Consider the following 14,833-nt stretch of genomic DNA (forward strand, 5'->3'; position numbering starts at 1 on the left):
TTTTGCAGATAATTTTCTAATGATTGTCTTGGGATAAACAAATTTATCAGACTTGTTTGGCTAATGTATTCAAGGAGGTTCACAGGGGAAAAGATTAATCATCTAAGAAGCAAGCCGGTGTCTGTCATTAGACGGAAGGGTCCAGAGAGATGATCGGAGCTGAGCGAGTGGTTGCTATGACTGCAGATACCTTTCTCTCCCTTTGTGAGGTCAACAGCAGCTCCCAAGCTGATTGGCTAAAATTAGATTATCCTGCTGACCAACTATGGGGAGTTAATTTCATCAGAAAGAGAAAAATGGTAGGAAATCCTGCTGTGATGCTACAAAGGAATTTTCTTTAGAAACCCACAGAGTCCAAGTTTGCTTTCTTTATAATTAATATGTTCCATCTAATAAAATAATTTAAGGGAAGCAGACAATAGCATTAGTCTATTATTTTGTATATCCATATAAGCTTTAATCTTGTTTGTCCTAAAACCAACTCTCAAAGTTAAAGTTACCTTTATTTTCCTGTAAATACCTTCCATAACCAAAGACTGTCACCGTGTACATGTTTATATAATTGGAGATAGGCTAATTGTGAAAAATACAAAAGGAGCTGGCACAATTAAAGGTATCTGCTTACAGGGCTCTTACCCTAGGGAAATAGTAGGGACAAAAAACTTTAAGCAGAATCATTTACCTTTGGATTGAGAGTGTAGTTTTAATTGAATTTGAATAGAATTCTGCCTTCCAAAGGGTTCTTTCCCTGGAAGTCTTATACTGCCTACCCTCTGGCTTTCCACCTGGTATATCCTTTGTTCTGGAAATTAATCACCACTGACCTGGCTTATTGCATTTATTTCTGTACAGAGAAAATACAGACTTAGTTCGTCTTATGAAAAAGAATGTTGTCTGTTTGCAGGCTCTACTGAGTTATAAACTAAGTGGATGTAAAACACAAACCAAAGAAAACCAACCCAAAGGTTTTTTTTTTTTAATTTTTTTGTTCTTTTGTGACTATGGAAATAAAATATGATTAAGAAAGAATCTGAAATAATTTGTACCTCAAACAACCGTGTCACAAGTTTACCTGTATAGCAAACCTGCGCATGTACCCTGACCCTAAAATAAAAGTTAAAAAAAAAACCCAAAAAACAGAAAAACAGCTAACATTTATGGAATTCTGGAATTCTGGATACTCTACATGCTTGTGTCTATATGATTGCCAAATCAACATGTTTTAAAAATTAAATTAACCTATTGAGATACATTTGGTTGCATGCTGAAGGGCTCATGAAAGGGACTCAAGATGCCCCTTTCCTGAGAGCCATGGTTGGGGGATTGGAGATGAGCATGTATGTATAAAAGGTAGTGATGCACTCCAGGCAAAATAAAAACATTACTGAACAATCATTTCAAATAGGAAGCACTATGGGAATTCCTAGGAAGAGAGAGTGAGACTACCATGGCTGAAATGATCCAGCTTCAGATATTTCTTACAGAAGACTGGGTAGAGAGATGAAGAGATCACCATCACGATGCATATTAATGTTACACATCATTGAGGATTTGGGAAACAAAGACAAAACACCATAGTTCCATCACCCTCATAATAATCACTATATTAATCATATCTATTGAGTGCTTATCCTATTTCAGCCACGGCACTCATTTACCTCCCTGCAATACTCCTCTGGAATAAGTTATTATTTTTATCACTATTATTGCATTGTAATTAATGTGAGGAAGTTGAGCCATAGAGATTAATCCACCTAAATTCACACTGTTAATAAACTGGGGAGCCAAAATTCAAATCCAGTTCCTCTTGTTAGCATTTTTTGCATGAGTCTCTGCTTGTTTTGCATGAGTGTTATTACAATCTTCATTTTTTGTTACTTTTTCACTTATGTTATTGTATAAATCTAATAATCATTTTTGATAGCTACATAATATTTCATTGAGTGATTTGTACTACCAGTTACTCAACATTCCATTATTGCTGAACTTTAGTATTTTCAAATTTTGGAAACATTTTCTGAATAAGTTATTTTTCTGTTTATATTAAGGCTATCATATAACCTATATCCTAGGGTTAATTTCTAGAGTTGAAAGTACTCTTTGAAAAACAATGTTGTCGAATTCTCTCTTGTCAATAATACCAGGGCACTCAATGTACTGCATTCTTGACATCTTGGAAGAATCATTAAAAAAGCAAAAACACAAAACCAAAAAACAAATTAAAAATGTTGATTGATAGGCAACAATAAGCTTCCTGTTTTATGCTTTTCCTGGTCACTAAATAATTTAGGTATTTGTTAAAGCATATTTACTGAGCACCTCTTGGTCTTGTGATATATTAGTGGGCAGCATAGATAAGTGATGATATATCTGTTTCCTAATTCTATTCAATTGTTTCTTCAGACAGGACATTTTAAATATCACTATTATAGTATGTGGGAGGAAGATGATTAGAAGGCAGAAAGATTTCAGGGCAACCAAGTTCAGATACTATCTTAATAGAATGGCTAGATAAGTATTCAGTGACCAAACAATTTTAAAAAGGGAAAAGTGGGTGCACAAAACATAGGATCACAAACTCTCATGAGTTATCTCAATGTTCTGGTGGAATTTCCTTATAATGACATTATTAAAAGTCTCCATCCCAGGCTATTGGATTTAATAAGAACTTTGTAGATGCATGTGAGAGACTTTCAGCTCACGTTTTCATGTATTTCTTTCTCTTCCTATCTTTTAATACTGTGGCTGTTGGGTGGTGGTGTTGTATAGCTTCACGTTTGGGTCGCATTTTCAAGTAGGAGTGATGTGGTTGTGGTGAGACATGTTGAAATTTGAGTTGTGGTGGCATAATAATAGACCTAAGATAGCTTTATCTCGTGGTTCCCTAGGGTAGAAGGGGAGAGGTGGTCATCCATCCTCCCACTACTTGCAACAGTGCAAACATCATATAGCCAGATAGTTTGGTTCTAGAGTATGGCTATCACACAGCCAAGGGCTGTTTGAAAGTGGGTGTATGGTCACACAATTGATTCCTGTCATTTTAGAGAATGGATTATATTGAAACCAACCATAGTCTATGTTTCTGCAGATCATTATCTGAGACAAACATAGCTTGCAAAAGAAAATATTTGTTCATTCAGAGGTCATGCATGCTAGGTTATTTAGCTCAGTACTCACCACAAAGTAAGTGATCAATAAATATTTGTTACTTTTGTCATTTTTATTTTTATTATTATTAAATTTGCTGAAGTGTGATTTTTTTCCTCTTCGTATTCCAAAGGCATCCAGAAGTGAAAGGGAAAAAGGAATAGCATCAGAGATGAAAGAGAAGGAAGGATCAAGGGGGGAGCTATTTTTAATACTGGGCTGCTGCTCTGAAGTGCATAGGAAGAAATAAGAAGAATAAAGAGACGGATGATGAGGGCAGAGGAGAGATCAATGGTTAACTGTGTAGAGTTGTGGGAGCAGGTAGAGGGTCCTGGACAGGAAGAACAGTTCAGTGGAAAACTAAAGAAATGTTAGCAAGCCAGGGATCTGAAATCATGATGAAATTTAGCTTGCCTTAGGCTAAGCACTATTCTGCTTCTAAAGCCATGAGGTATGGAAGGCCATACTCGCTCTCTATTGCATGCCAGGTTGTGCAAGGATTTGCAATTGAAAGCAAATTGCCTTATTACTAGAGAGAAATTAAAGACTGGAGTGAGCTTGGGAATGACAGGTTGATAAGCAATTATTTTGTTTCCTTGAAAGCAAGATTACTGGCTAAATGTTGAAATTTCAGTTAACTAACCACACAGTGGGCCGCATGGCTTGTTATGCGTAAGAAGCAAATGGAAAGGTCCAACCATGATTGTGATCCTGGTCTGACAAGGTGGCAAAGACCAAATGGACTCCTTTTATGCTGAGCACTTCCTGGAAGGAAAAGGCTGATGATTTCTCTGTCCTCCACTGAGAAGTTTCCTTAATTTTGTCTGAGCCCCTAAGGAGGGAGGGGCAACATCTAACTGGTTTGTGGGCATACAAGTTGATAGGGGCCTACAAAGAGGATTGGCAGGCAGAGTCTCCACAGACCAAATTGTGTCTCAGCCAATACAGAGCACTACCAAGTCACTGCGTGCATGGCTGTGTCAGTGTCTGCTACAGGAAGGGACTCCATGGTGGGCTCAGAACTGGGGCATTGCCAACCATCCACGTGGCTCGAAGCAAGTCCCTTCACCCTGCAGGGGTCCAGCTTTATCCATCTGTAAGGTAAGGGCACTGGACAAAGAGCCCTCTGGGTGCTAAGAGTCATGACTTAACTATACCTGTAGTAGATGGGCCTTGAGGAATGTTGGGCCCACAGAAATGCTGGCTGAAATGGGAGGAATAAGGTAATTTCCAATTGTATTTTCTCTGGCCCAGAGAAATTTTTTAACCTTTTCCTTGCTTCTGTGTTGTAGCCTATTAGATAGTTTCAATTAGTTCTTCCTTATTGTACAGTAATTGTGTATCTGTCTCGACTGTGAGCTATTCAAGAACAGGGACACAATTTTTCTTGTAACTTATTTAGTTTTGAAGAAGTAGTATATTTACATGATTCAGAAGGTACAAAAGGGAATACGGTAAAGTCTTCTTCCCTCAGCAACCCATTTCCCCTTCCTATTGGCAATCAAAGTTATTGTTGTCTTGTGTATACTTGCAGTTGTTTTATGCATGCACAGACAAAAATATATGTACTGTATTCACCTTCCTCCTGTTCCCAATACCTTTTGTGGACAAATACTAGTTAGTATATGTACTTGTTCTGCATTTTCTGCTTTCTGCTTAATGCTATATAGTGAAGATATTTTTACATATTATAAATGAATTACCTCAGTCTTTTTTATAGCTGCATGGTATTCCATTTTGTGTATATGTCACAATTTATTTAAAACAGTCTCAATTTGATATTTAGGTTGTTTTTAATCTTGTGATGTTATAAATAATACTGTAATAAATAATCTTATGATTTTGCAGGAGTGTGTGTGTGTGTGTGTGTGTGTGTGAAAATTTCTAGTAGTAGAATTTTTGGGTCGGATATATATGCATTTTCAATTCTAATAGATATTGTCAAATTGCTTTTTATAGAAGTTGCCTCAGTTGACAGTCTTACCAGTAAAATTCAGAGTGCCTGTTTTTCTACACTTTCACTAACATAACTGTGTATCTTGACGGGAACCTGAACTCTTGCAGGGGCTTGGGTTCTTTGATTAGGAAGATCAGCCAAATCTATCCACTTGCGATCAGTACGTGTTCTCCAGCACTGCTGCCTCTTATCCTCCCACCTCCTACTTGCGGCAAGGGGGAGGGGGAGGGTGGGGGGGGGAGAGAGAGAGAGAGAGAGAGAGAGAGATTTTGTGCTAATGAGACAAGTGGCAGATAAGTTCCTAAAATGTGATTTGGGAAATGCCAGTGGGGTCTCTCCTTCACAGATACTTATCCCATCAATTTAATTTGATTTTTAAAAAATTCCACATTTGAATTCATTCCTTTGCTTGAGATTTTGTCTCTTATCAAAACGTAACTGATTAAGTCTTATCAGTCATTTGCACCCTACTGTGAATTATTTCCACCATAAGCAGTTTTGCTGTGCAGGAAGTCAGGGAGAAAGATGGGAAGGAAAAGATTCTGAAAAGGGAGATGAGAGAATACTTAACAATTTTAGCTACGTCTACTGTCTCATTAGAGACATCTCTCTAAAACCAATTTTGGTCATGTCATTTTCCTGCTTAATATGTTTCCACGACCCTCACCACTTTTAGGATCAAAGATACATTTAGCATGGCATGCAAGGCCTTTCACAGTCTGGTTTCTGTGGACCATTATAGCTTCTTCTCTTTTAGTCTTGGCCCTTTAAACCACAGTTACAGTTAGCTTCTTGCTACCTCTGAAGTGAATGATTACCCTGTGTATCCTTTACCACCTTTCCTAATTTGAACTCTGAAGGCCATTCTGAGGGCTTCCTAAAACATTTGTGCCTACTTCCATCCAGTCAGAACTTCTTCAGCATCATAATTTCTCTTAAATTAATTGTTGTTGTTTAATTCCTATCTCTTAATAGACTATAAGCCTCTAGTAGGTAGGAAGTCTTTTTGTTTTTGTCAAATCTTTTTTTTCCACAGGTTATCGGGGTACAAGGTAGTGTTTGGTTACATTAGTGAGATTTTTAGTGGTGATTTGTGAGATTTTGGTGCACCCATCACCAGAGTAGTATAGACTGCACCCTATTTGTAATCTTGTATCCCTTGCCCCCTCTATTAGTCCGTTTTCATACTGCCAAGACATACCTGAGACTGGAAATAAAAAGAGGTTTAATTGGACTTACAGTTCCACATGGATGGAGAGGCCTCAGAATCATGGCGGGAGGCAAAAGGCACTTCTTACATGGCAGCGGCAAGAGAAAAATGAAGAAGATGCATAAGCAGAAACCTCCGATAAAACCATCAGATCTTATGAGACTTATTCACTACCACGAGAACAGTATGGGGGAAACCGCCCCCATGATTCAAATTATCTCCCACTGGGTCCCTCCCACAACATGTGGGAATTATGGGAGTACAATTCAAGATGAGATTTGGGTGGGGACGCAGAGTCAAACCATGTCACCCCCCTCCCAACCTTCCTCGCAAGTCTCCAAAGTCCATTGTATCATTCTTATGCCTTTGTGTCCTCATAGCTTAGCTCCCACATATCAGTGAGAATATACAATGTCTGGTTTTCCATTCCTGAGTTATTTCAGTTAGAATAATAGTCTCCAATCTCATCCAGGTCACTGCGAATGCCATTAGTTCATTCCTTTTTTATGGCTGAGTAGTATTCCACTGTAAATATATACCACAGTTTCTTTATCCACTCATTGATTGATGGGCATTTGGATTGGTTCCACGATTCTGCAATTGCAAATTGTGCTACTGTAAGCATGTGTGTGCAAGTATCTTTTTTTGTATAAAGACTTCTTTTCTTCTGGGTAGACATCCAGTAGTGAGATTGCTGGATCAAATGGTAGTTCTACTTTTAGTTCTTTATGTTCTTTCTTTGAATTTTTCTTTCTTTTAGTTCATTGTGGTTTCGATTTGCATTTCCCTGATCATTAGTTATGTTGAGCATTTTTTCATATGTTTGTTGGCCATTTGTATATCTTCTTTTGAGAATTGTCAATAGCTGTGACATAATTAAACTAAAGAGTTTTCTGCAACAAAAGAAACAGTCAGCAGAGTAAACAACCCACAGAGTGGGAGAAAATGTTCATAATCTATACATCCAACAAAGGACTAATATCCAGAATCTACAAGGAACTCAAACAAATCAGCAAGAAAAAAAAATCCCATCAAAAATTGGGCTAAGGACATGAATAGACAATTCTCAAAAGAACAGCCTTCATCCCTAGATCTTCCCTCTGACAGAGCCTACCCAAATGAGAAGGAACCAGAAAACTAACTCTGGTAATATGATAAAACAAGGCTCTTCAACACCCCCCAAAAAATCGCACTAGTTCTCAGCAATGGATCTAAGCCAAGAAGAAATCCCTGATTTACCTGAAAAAGAATTGAGGAGGTTAGTTATTAAGCTAATCAGAGAGGCACCAGAGAAAGGCGAAGCCCAGTACAGAGAAATCCAAAACACAATACAAGAAGTGAAGGGAGAAATAGTCAAGGAAATACACAGCATAAAGAAAAAACAATCAAAACTTCAGAAACAATGGACACACTTATAGAAAGGCAAAATGATCTGGAAAGTCTCAAAAATAGAATTGCACAAGTAGAAGAAATAAATTCAGAGCTCGAAGACAAGGGACCAGTCCATGTCACAACTCTTTAACCATCTTTTTCCGAATATTACTTCCTGTGATCTTTTGAAAGTTGATGGATAGTTCACCAGACTAAGCTCAAATTGATTTGGCTTTCAGTTGAAACGAGGCAAGCTAAAGAACAGAATATCTTCAATTAGCAATATCATGGTTTATATAAACCCAACAAGGCCTCATATCATTTTGGTACTAGGATAATGTTTTTCTTAATGTCATAATATTAGTAAAATTGATCTGTAATGGTGTGTGTGTGTGTGTGTGTGTGTGTGTGTGATTTATGTAACTTGAGTGTTGGCTAGGATAGCTGCTGAAGTTTATAGCAATATCAGGGTAGGATTAAATTGGTATGTAGTCCAGACTGCCCAGTTTTGAATCCTGGCTTCATAACTAGCTTTATGACTCCTGATGCACAACAAGACATTCTTTGATCTCCTCAGAGGATTGGTTTCAGGATCCCCAGCAGATACCAAAATCCACAGATACTCAAGCTCCTTACAGAAAGTGATGTAGTATTTGCATATAACCTATGCACATGCTCTGTATACTTTAAATCATCTATAGATTACTCATTATACCAAATATAATGTAAAATATAATTATTATACCATATTGTTTATTATTTGTATTGTTTTTGAACATTGTATTGTTATTTATTTATATTTTTTCAAATATTTTCAATCCATGGTTGGTTGAATCCTTAGATGTGGTACCCATGGATACAGAGGGCCCACTGAACTTAACATTTCTGTCACTTGCGTTATCTTCTGTAAATGGGCTGAAGATAATAGTAAGACCTTCATGGAATTTTTTGAGGATGAAGTGAGTTAATATATATAAAGTGCTTTCACCAGAACTTGGCACATAGTAAATGTCCAATATATGTTAGCCACTGTACATGATACTGGGAGCAGATGAGAAATAGTGGTGTTTATGCATCCTGGGTTGGGGTTTGGTGTGGAGAATATGTGCCTGCTCTTGGCCTTTTCTCACATTATCAGGAAAGGCTAGAGAGGGAGTAGCTAGATTAGGGTGCTGTAGGTGTCCGTTATAGAAGAGCAGCCCCTGGGGAATAAACACAAGCTATGGAAGGAAGCTTGACCAGGCAGCTGAGTAGGTTTCATGATAGTTAGAGTAGGTGTATATGGATCAGCATTAAAATGGTCAGGTCCCAGGTGCTGGTGCTACCATTTTGAGGCTGAGGTTCTTAGTGGAAACTGACAAGACAGGGCAGATTCTAGGGCCTGTAGAAACTCTGCAACTCATGTCTCAGACAAAGGGCTAGTTCTGTTCTCCAAAAAGAACTCTATAAGACAATTAAATAAGCCCACCACTCTATTAAAAGAGAGCAAAAAATAGAAATAAACAGTTTGCAGAAAAAGAAGTAGAAATGGCTTTTACGCACATGAAAAGCCACTCAGCCCCACTCATAAAAGAAAAAATGTGAATTACAACTACAGCAAGATTCCATTTTTCACCTATCAGATTGGCAACGTAAGAGTTTGATAATACTGAGAAATGGCTCTCTGCCAATTGGTGCAACTTTTACAGAAAGACATTTGTTAATATCTATCCAAATTAAAAATGCATATGCCTTTTCACCTAGCAGTTCCACAGGTAGCAAAATGTCCCACATATATATTCTCAAATATGTGAAATGAAAACTTTATTCGTTTAAGCATTGTTTGTAATAGCAAAGTTTTCAGAACGTCCTGAGAGCCCACCAATAGGACTGGCTAAATAAATAAGTTTGCATCAATTTAATGCAACTGTAAATAAGAACAAAGAAGTACTGTGTAGATATGAACTCCATGATTTTTTGCTTTTTTTAAAAAAGGCAAAGTGCAGAAAAACATGTCTAGTGGGCTACTTAGTACTTGTGTTTAAAAAGGGAAAACAGGCTATATACATACTTATCATCTTATGTATATGCATATGCATAAGTAGGTGATACAGATTATCTGTTATCTGAAATGCTTGAGACCAGAAGTGTTTTGGATTTAGATTTTTTTGGATTTTGGAATATTTGCATTATGTTTACTGGTGGAGTATCCCTAGTTTGAAAATCTTAAATCCAGAATAGTCCAATGAGCATTTCCTTTGAGGGTCCTGTCAGGGCTCAAAACGTTTTAGATTTTGGCATTTTGAATTCTGGATATTCAAATATGGGATGCTTAACCTGTACATTATTTGCCTGTGGGGAGGAAATTTGGGGGATAAGTGAAAGAGAAACTTTCCTCTTCATAGCATTTAGTAGTGCTTGAATTTTAACTGTATAAATTCATTACCTATTCAACCTTTTAAAATAGAAATATTGCATCCTGCTCTCTAATATAACCATGGAATTTAATGTGAAAAGTGTGTTTTGAAATACTGATGAATGCAATTAATCATATACCACCCTACTCCTGTTCCTTTTGATATCCAACAATATTTGAATAAATCTGATGCCCCAGGAAGACACTAAGGGCTTATCCTCTAGCTCCTTACATCTTGGTGTCCAGATCAAGTACTGCTGAACATGCACTTACCACAGTGTGAGATGGTTTTAGTGGCGTGAGTAAGGCTTTGGAGGAGGCAGAGCTGAGCATAAATCCTGTTTATATTATTGTTGGCTACATTAACTTGATTGGGTTGCCTAATCTCTCTATACCTTGATTTCTTGATCCGTAAAATGTAAATAATAACTATTCAGTGCTTTATCATGAAGTTGTCCTTCACTCCCCTGATATGCCATGGGATTTCAAGTTGATTTAAGGATGAAACTCATTAATAAACAGCTTTCTGCATTAGTGTCCCAGCTTTGCCTCTGTTAGAGCCACGGTAAAGCTGACCGAACTTACCTCTTGCCCCTTGTTTCACTAAGTCCCTTGTGAATGACTCCAACCCACTGTTTTCTGGTTCCTGCTGCCTCTCTGAAGTTGGTCTCCATTTCTTCCTGGTCAGTCAATTCTCTTTCTAAGGTATCTCAACTTAGCACTAAGAATGTGCTTCTTACCCTCTTTCCTATCCAAAGCCTCTGGAGGTGTTTTAGATAGCTGTTTTCTCACGGTTGAGAGAAAGGGAATTCCTTTCACAATGGGATTTGGGGGCCAATCTATTGTGTCTGGATTCCCAGGGACATGGTGGCAGTCACACTTATCTTGGAAGGATTTGTGCCAGGGGTGCAGGGGTGGGTTAGACTCTTCTGTCTTCCCTTCCTCTAACTGCAGCTCCTACTTACCTGTGGCAACTTTCAGATGTCTATGCTAACCGTTCATCAGAGTTTGGCTTGGTGTAATTTACAATCAGATGTACATAAAATGTGTTTGTGTCTTGCAAACTGTTTACTTAAGCAACTACTAGGACCTGTTACCACATGACATCAAAGGCTCTGAGGTAGTTGTTTTACAGTCAGTCCAAAAGATGATCGAAGATTTGGGTTTATATGTGTTCATGTACTTTAATGGGAGAGAAATTCACATATGGTTAATACATTGGTTGCTATGATGAGATAGAATGCTTTTTGAAGAAGTTTCCCTTTAAAGTCAAACATTAATCACTTTCAAGGTGGAGGGAAAGCAGAAGTGAGACAAACCCAGACTGTGGTAGGCTAGATTTCCCACAGATATTATTGCTGCTTCTGTCTCTACAGCCGAACATAACAGCTGGTGAGTAGGGAGAAACTGGAGAAAGACCTTTTCTTGCCTTTAATCCAGTATGCTGTTTTCTTGTGCCCGTTTTACTGTAATTCTCGGTGGCCATGGGACAAAAGCTGTTGACTGATACATGCAATTACCTCCTCTAATATTGCTCTCAACTGTCGGGCCTGACTGACAAAAGTGGATGAGGTTTAGTTAAGGTCTGGGAAAACACTCTTAATAAAAGACATTCCCATCTCTATGATCACACCTTACCTCAGACCTTTTCATCTGTTTTCTAGAAAGATAAGGTCTCGTGATGGAAAGTTAAAATGTGGTGCTGAACTTGGACATTAGCAACACCACCATTTACCTCAAAAAAATTCTCCACAGTGGTGTGTTTGTGTGTGTGTGTGGGCACAGTTTGCATTTGCAATGATGGAAATCAGTTTGGATCGTTGGGCAGAGTTTCCCCAGAAAGAATAAGAGGCTATTTTAGAACATTAAACCAGATCCTTATTGGTTTCAGCCCTCAACTGATTATTTTGTAGGCAAAAGAAAGACTGAGGAGGCTTTCCCCTCTGAGTTTTTCCGTGGATTGCTGGACTCTGAGGCCCTCATTCCTCTTGCAGGAGGTATGGAGCAAAACTGTGTTGAATGAACTGTAGATGGAAATTCTCTCCTTCCCACCCAGGAGCCGTTGCAGATTGCAGACTCCCAGAATGCCACACTGAGAAGAGGAGGGCTAAAATTCTAGAGCAGAATCCCTGGGGCAGTCCCTGCTGAAGGAGGGGGCATCTGTTGAGAATCTCACCACCGCCCCCACCCCGCCCAGCCTTCAATTTAAAGGAATTTCTGGTTCACGTAGAATGCAAACAAGATCACATAAGTGAGGACGACGCCCTATTTACAAGTGTGGTTTGGAAGACTGAAGTGGAAACCTTGGGAAGGTGTTCTTATAAAAACAAAAAACTGTGTGGGTTGGGTTGTGTGCCTGCCTTTTGAAAGGCCTGCTGGTCGTTCTGAATGCAGACTGCTGGCCATGGTGCAGATGGAAACCAATTCTTTAGAAAGGCTGGGCAGCGCTTGGCAGAGCCTTCTCCCTGACTCCTTTGATTTGTGTGCGTGTGTGGGGAGGGGGTTGGGACTGAAGAGGTTTCAGTTTATTCACACACCCAGAAGGGAGCTAATCCAGGTCAGAAGGAAGTCTGCTCCCTTATCAACAGTTAGGTAGCTTTTCCTATCAGTTTTCTCTTGTGTTGGCACTCAATTTTCATAATACAATATGTAATGTGATGAGGCCTACCCATTATTAATAGTAGCAATAGCATGGCAAGGTTATTCCTATGCAGTTTTCTTAAAGAACAAAGGGCCAAGCTACTGATGAAGTGAAATTACCTATGATTTTAGAACCAGGACAAAACAAATTATTCTCTTTCAAGTATCTGCAGACTCTACTTAAAAAAGGCTTCTCTTAGTGATAAGCCCACCTTCCACCTCCACCCTTTCCTCCTTCATATGGAGACTATACATCAAGGTAGCACCTGTTTGCTTTCTGTAGGGGCCTCAGAGTATGTCAGCTGGGGTCAGATGGGAACAGGAGTCTGACTCAACACACATTTATTGCACTCCTGCTTCATCCCAAGAAATGCACCAAAATCTGGGACTGTGTAACACAGCAAAGGAAAAGACTCATCTCCGGGAAGCCCCCTTGTCTAGGGAGAGAAACTGAATATCAGCATAAGGTGGTGAAAAGCTATCAAGGAGGTGAGTGCCACGAGTCCATGGAGGAAGGATTCCAGCCTGCACAGGTGAGGAATGGCTTTCTGGAAGAAGCAGATGCCCCAGCTGAACTTTAAAGTGCCCATGTGAAATGAACTGTCTGTATCTTCAATCAGCAAATGGAGTTGGTGGCCACTGTTTAATTCTGGAATGGGGAAGTGTAAAGGTGTGGTGTGTGTGTTTACCCCTACTTAGGGATTCAAAACAGACAGTAAAGAACAAAAGTCTAGCCCTTTGAGCATTCTCCATGGGACATTTGAGGTCTAGCTGGCCCCAGAGAAAGGGAGACAGAGGCAAGGTCATATCCATTTGAGAAAATCAAAGTGTCTGCTCCAATTGAGTCTGGTGTCCTTATTCCTGGAATAGCCATCCCTACTGCTCTGGTGCTGATTTACCTCCTGCAGTTCAGTGCTTCCTGGAAGGTAGGCTGGGCTTTTTAACAAAGTGACTCCTTACTTGGCATGTTTTACCCATACACAGAGGCCACTGCACTATGTGCAAGAAACAACAAAAAATTAAATGAGACTCAATGCCTTCCTTAGGGATCTAAAACCCCAGTAACAGAGATAAACAGGTAAACAGATAATGGCACGATGCTGTGATTCTATAGCAACAGGAATAGGGCACTGCAGGGCCACTGAAGGAAAAGGTGATGACCTGGCTTGGATTCAGTGATAAAAAGGGGCTTACCTCCTTTCTCTGTTTCTGCTAATAGCCAGTGATTACCCCATGCTTTTCCCATGTCAGGCATAGCTATAAGTACTTTGGACATAGCGGCACATTTAATCATCATGCAACAATAAGAGGAAGCTGAGGCAGACAGAAGTGCCCAAAGTCACATACTTGAAGCCAGGACTTGAACCTGGGCTATCCGGCTCCTGAATCCATGCCTTTCACTAATAATGACTTACCCTCCAATGGGGAGCAAGCTCCATTCTGGCCTTTCTTTAGAGAAGGCAACTGCCTGAGCTCATGGTCTGATCTGGCTTCTGGGAAAGAGAAAGCAGGGGAAACGTCTAGAGATGGCATACTGGGAGAAGAAATTTCTTGCTGTGGAATCCTGCCCTCATCTCCCACCCCACCATACACAGTCCCACGTGTACTTACACCTACACGCTGTATACACACGAACATTTTTTCCCCTACTCCCATGGGCCCCAACTCTGCCTTTTCATCAAAATCACCCAGAGTTTTAAATAAAATGCTGATACTGAGGCTTGTTCCTAAATTATAATCTTGGGCATCTAAATTTTTTGATTAAAAAAATTGACATGCATGCTTAAAGTAAAAATTTAGACAATACAGCAAAGAATGTGTTTGTACCCCTCCCACCTAGCCCTTAGTTCTTCCCAAAGGCAAATACTTAACCGTTCTTTGTGATCCTTCCAGAAAACAACATATGCATATATTCTTCTTTTTTTTTTCTTTGTCTGTAGGTGATTGTGGTGAATAGTCATGAGAATCTGGGAACTGGCTCCTGCTCTGTCTATCTTGGAGATGCATCTTTTGTGAGAGGCCAGGGCAGGAATAGGGAGGCTTAGGCAATGGGGAGTTTCTGAGTAGATAAAGCAGATGGCAGAGCAAAGGGACAGAGCCTGGAGAGAGGCTA

The 14,833-nt window shown here is 39.4% G+C and overlaps 1 protein-coding gene across 1 annotated transcript in view; it reads left to right on the forward strand.

The window, feature by feature from the left end:
• The window catches only part of LOC134732849 (uncharacterized), a 48,581-nt gene extending 34,129 nt beyond the window's left edge, over window positions 1-14,452 (forward strand). Inside the window, exons 7-9 of the mRNA XM_063619968.1 lie at window positions 11,994-12,106; window positions 12,231-12,392; window positions 13,004-14,452. Of these exons, the coding sequence (XP_063476038.1) occupies window positions 11,994-12,106; window positions 12,231-12,392; window positions 13,004-13,301 (573 nt within the window). The 3' untranslated portion in view covers window positions 13,302-14,452. The remainder of the gene's footprint in view (window positions 1-11,993; window positions 12,107-12,230; window positions 12,393-13,003) is intronic.
• The last annotated feature ends 381 nt before the right edge of the window (window positions 14,453-14,833 follow it).

The sequence above is a fragment of the Symphalangus syndactylus genome, chromosome 17, assembly GCF_028878055.3.
Source record: "Symphalangus syndactylus isolate Jambi chromosome 17, NHGRI_mSymSyn1-v2.1_pri, whole genome shotgun sequence".
NCBI lineage: Eukaryota > Metazoa > Chordata > Mammalia > Primates > Hylobatidae > Symphalangus > Symphalangus syndactylus.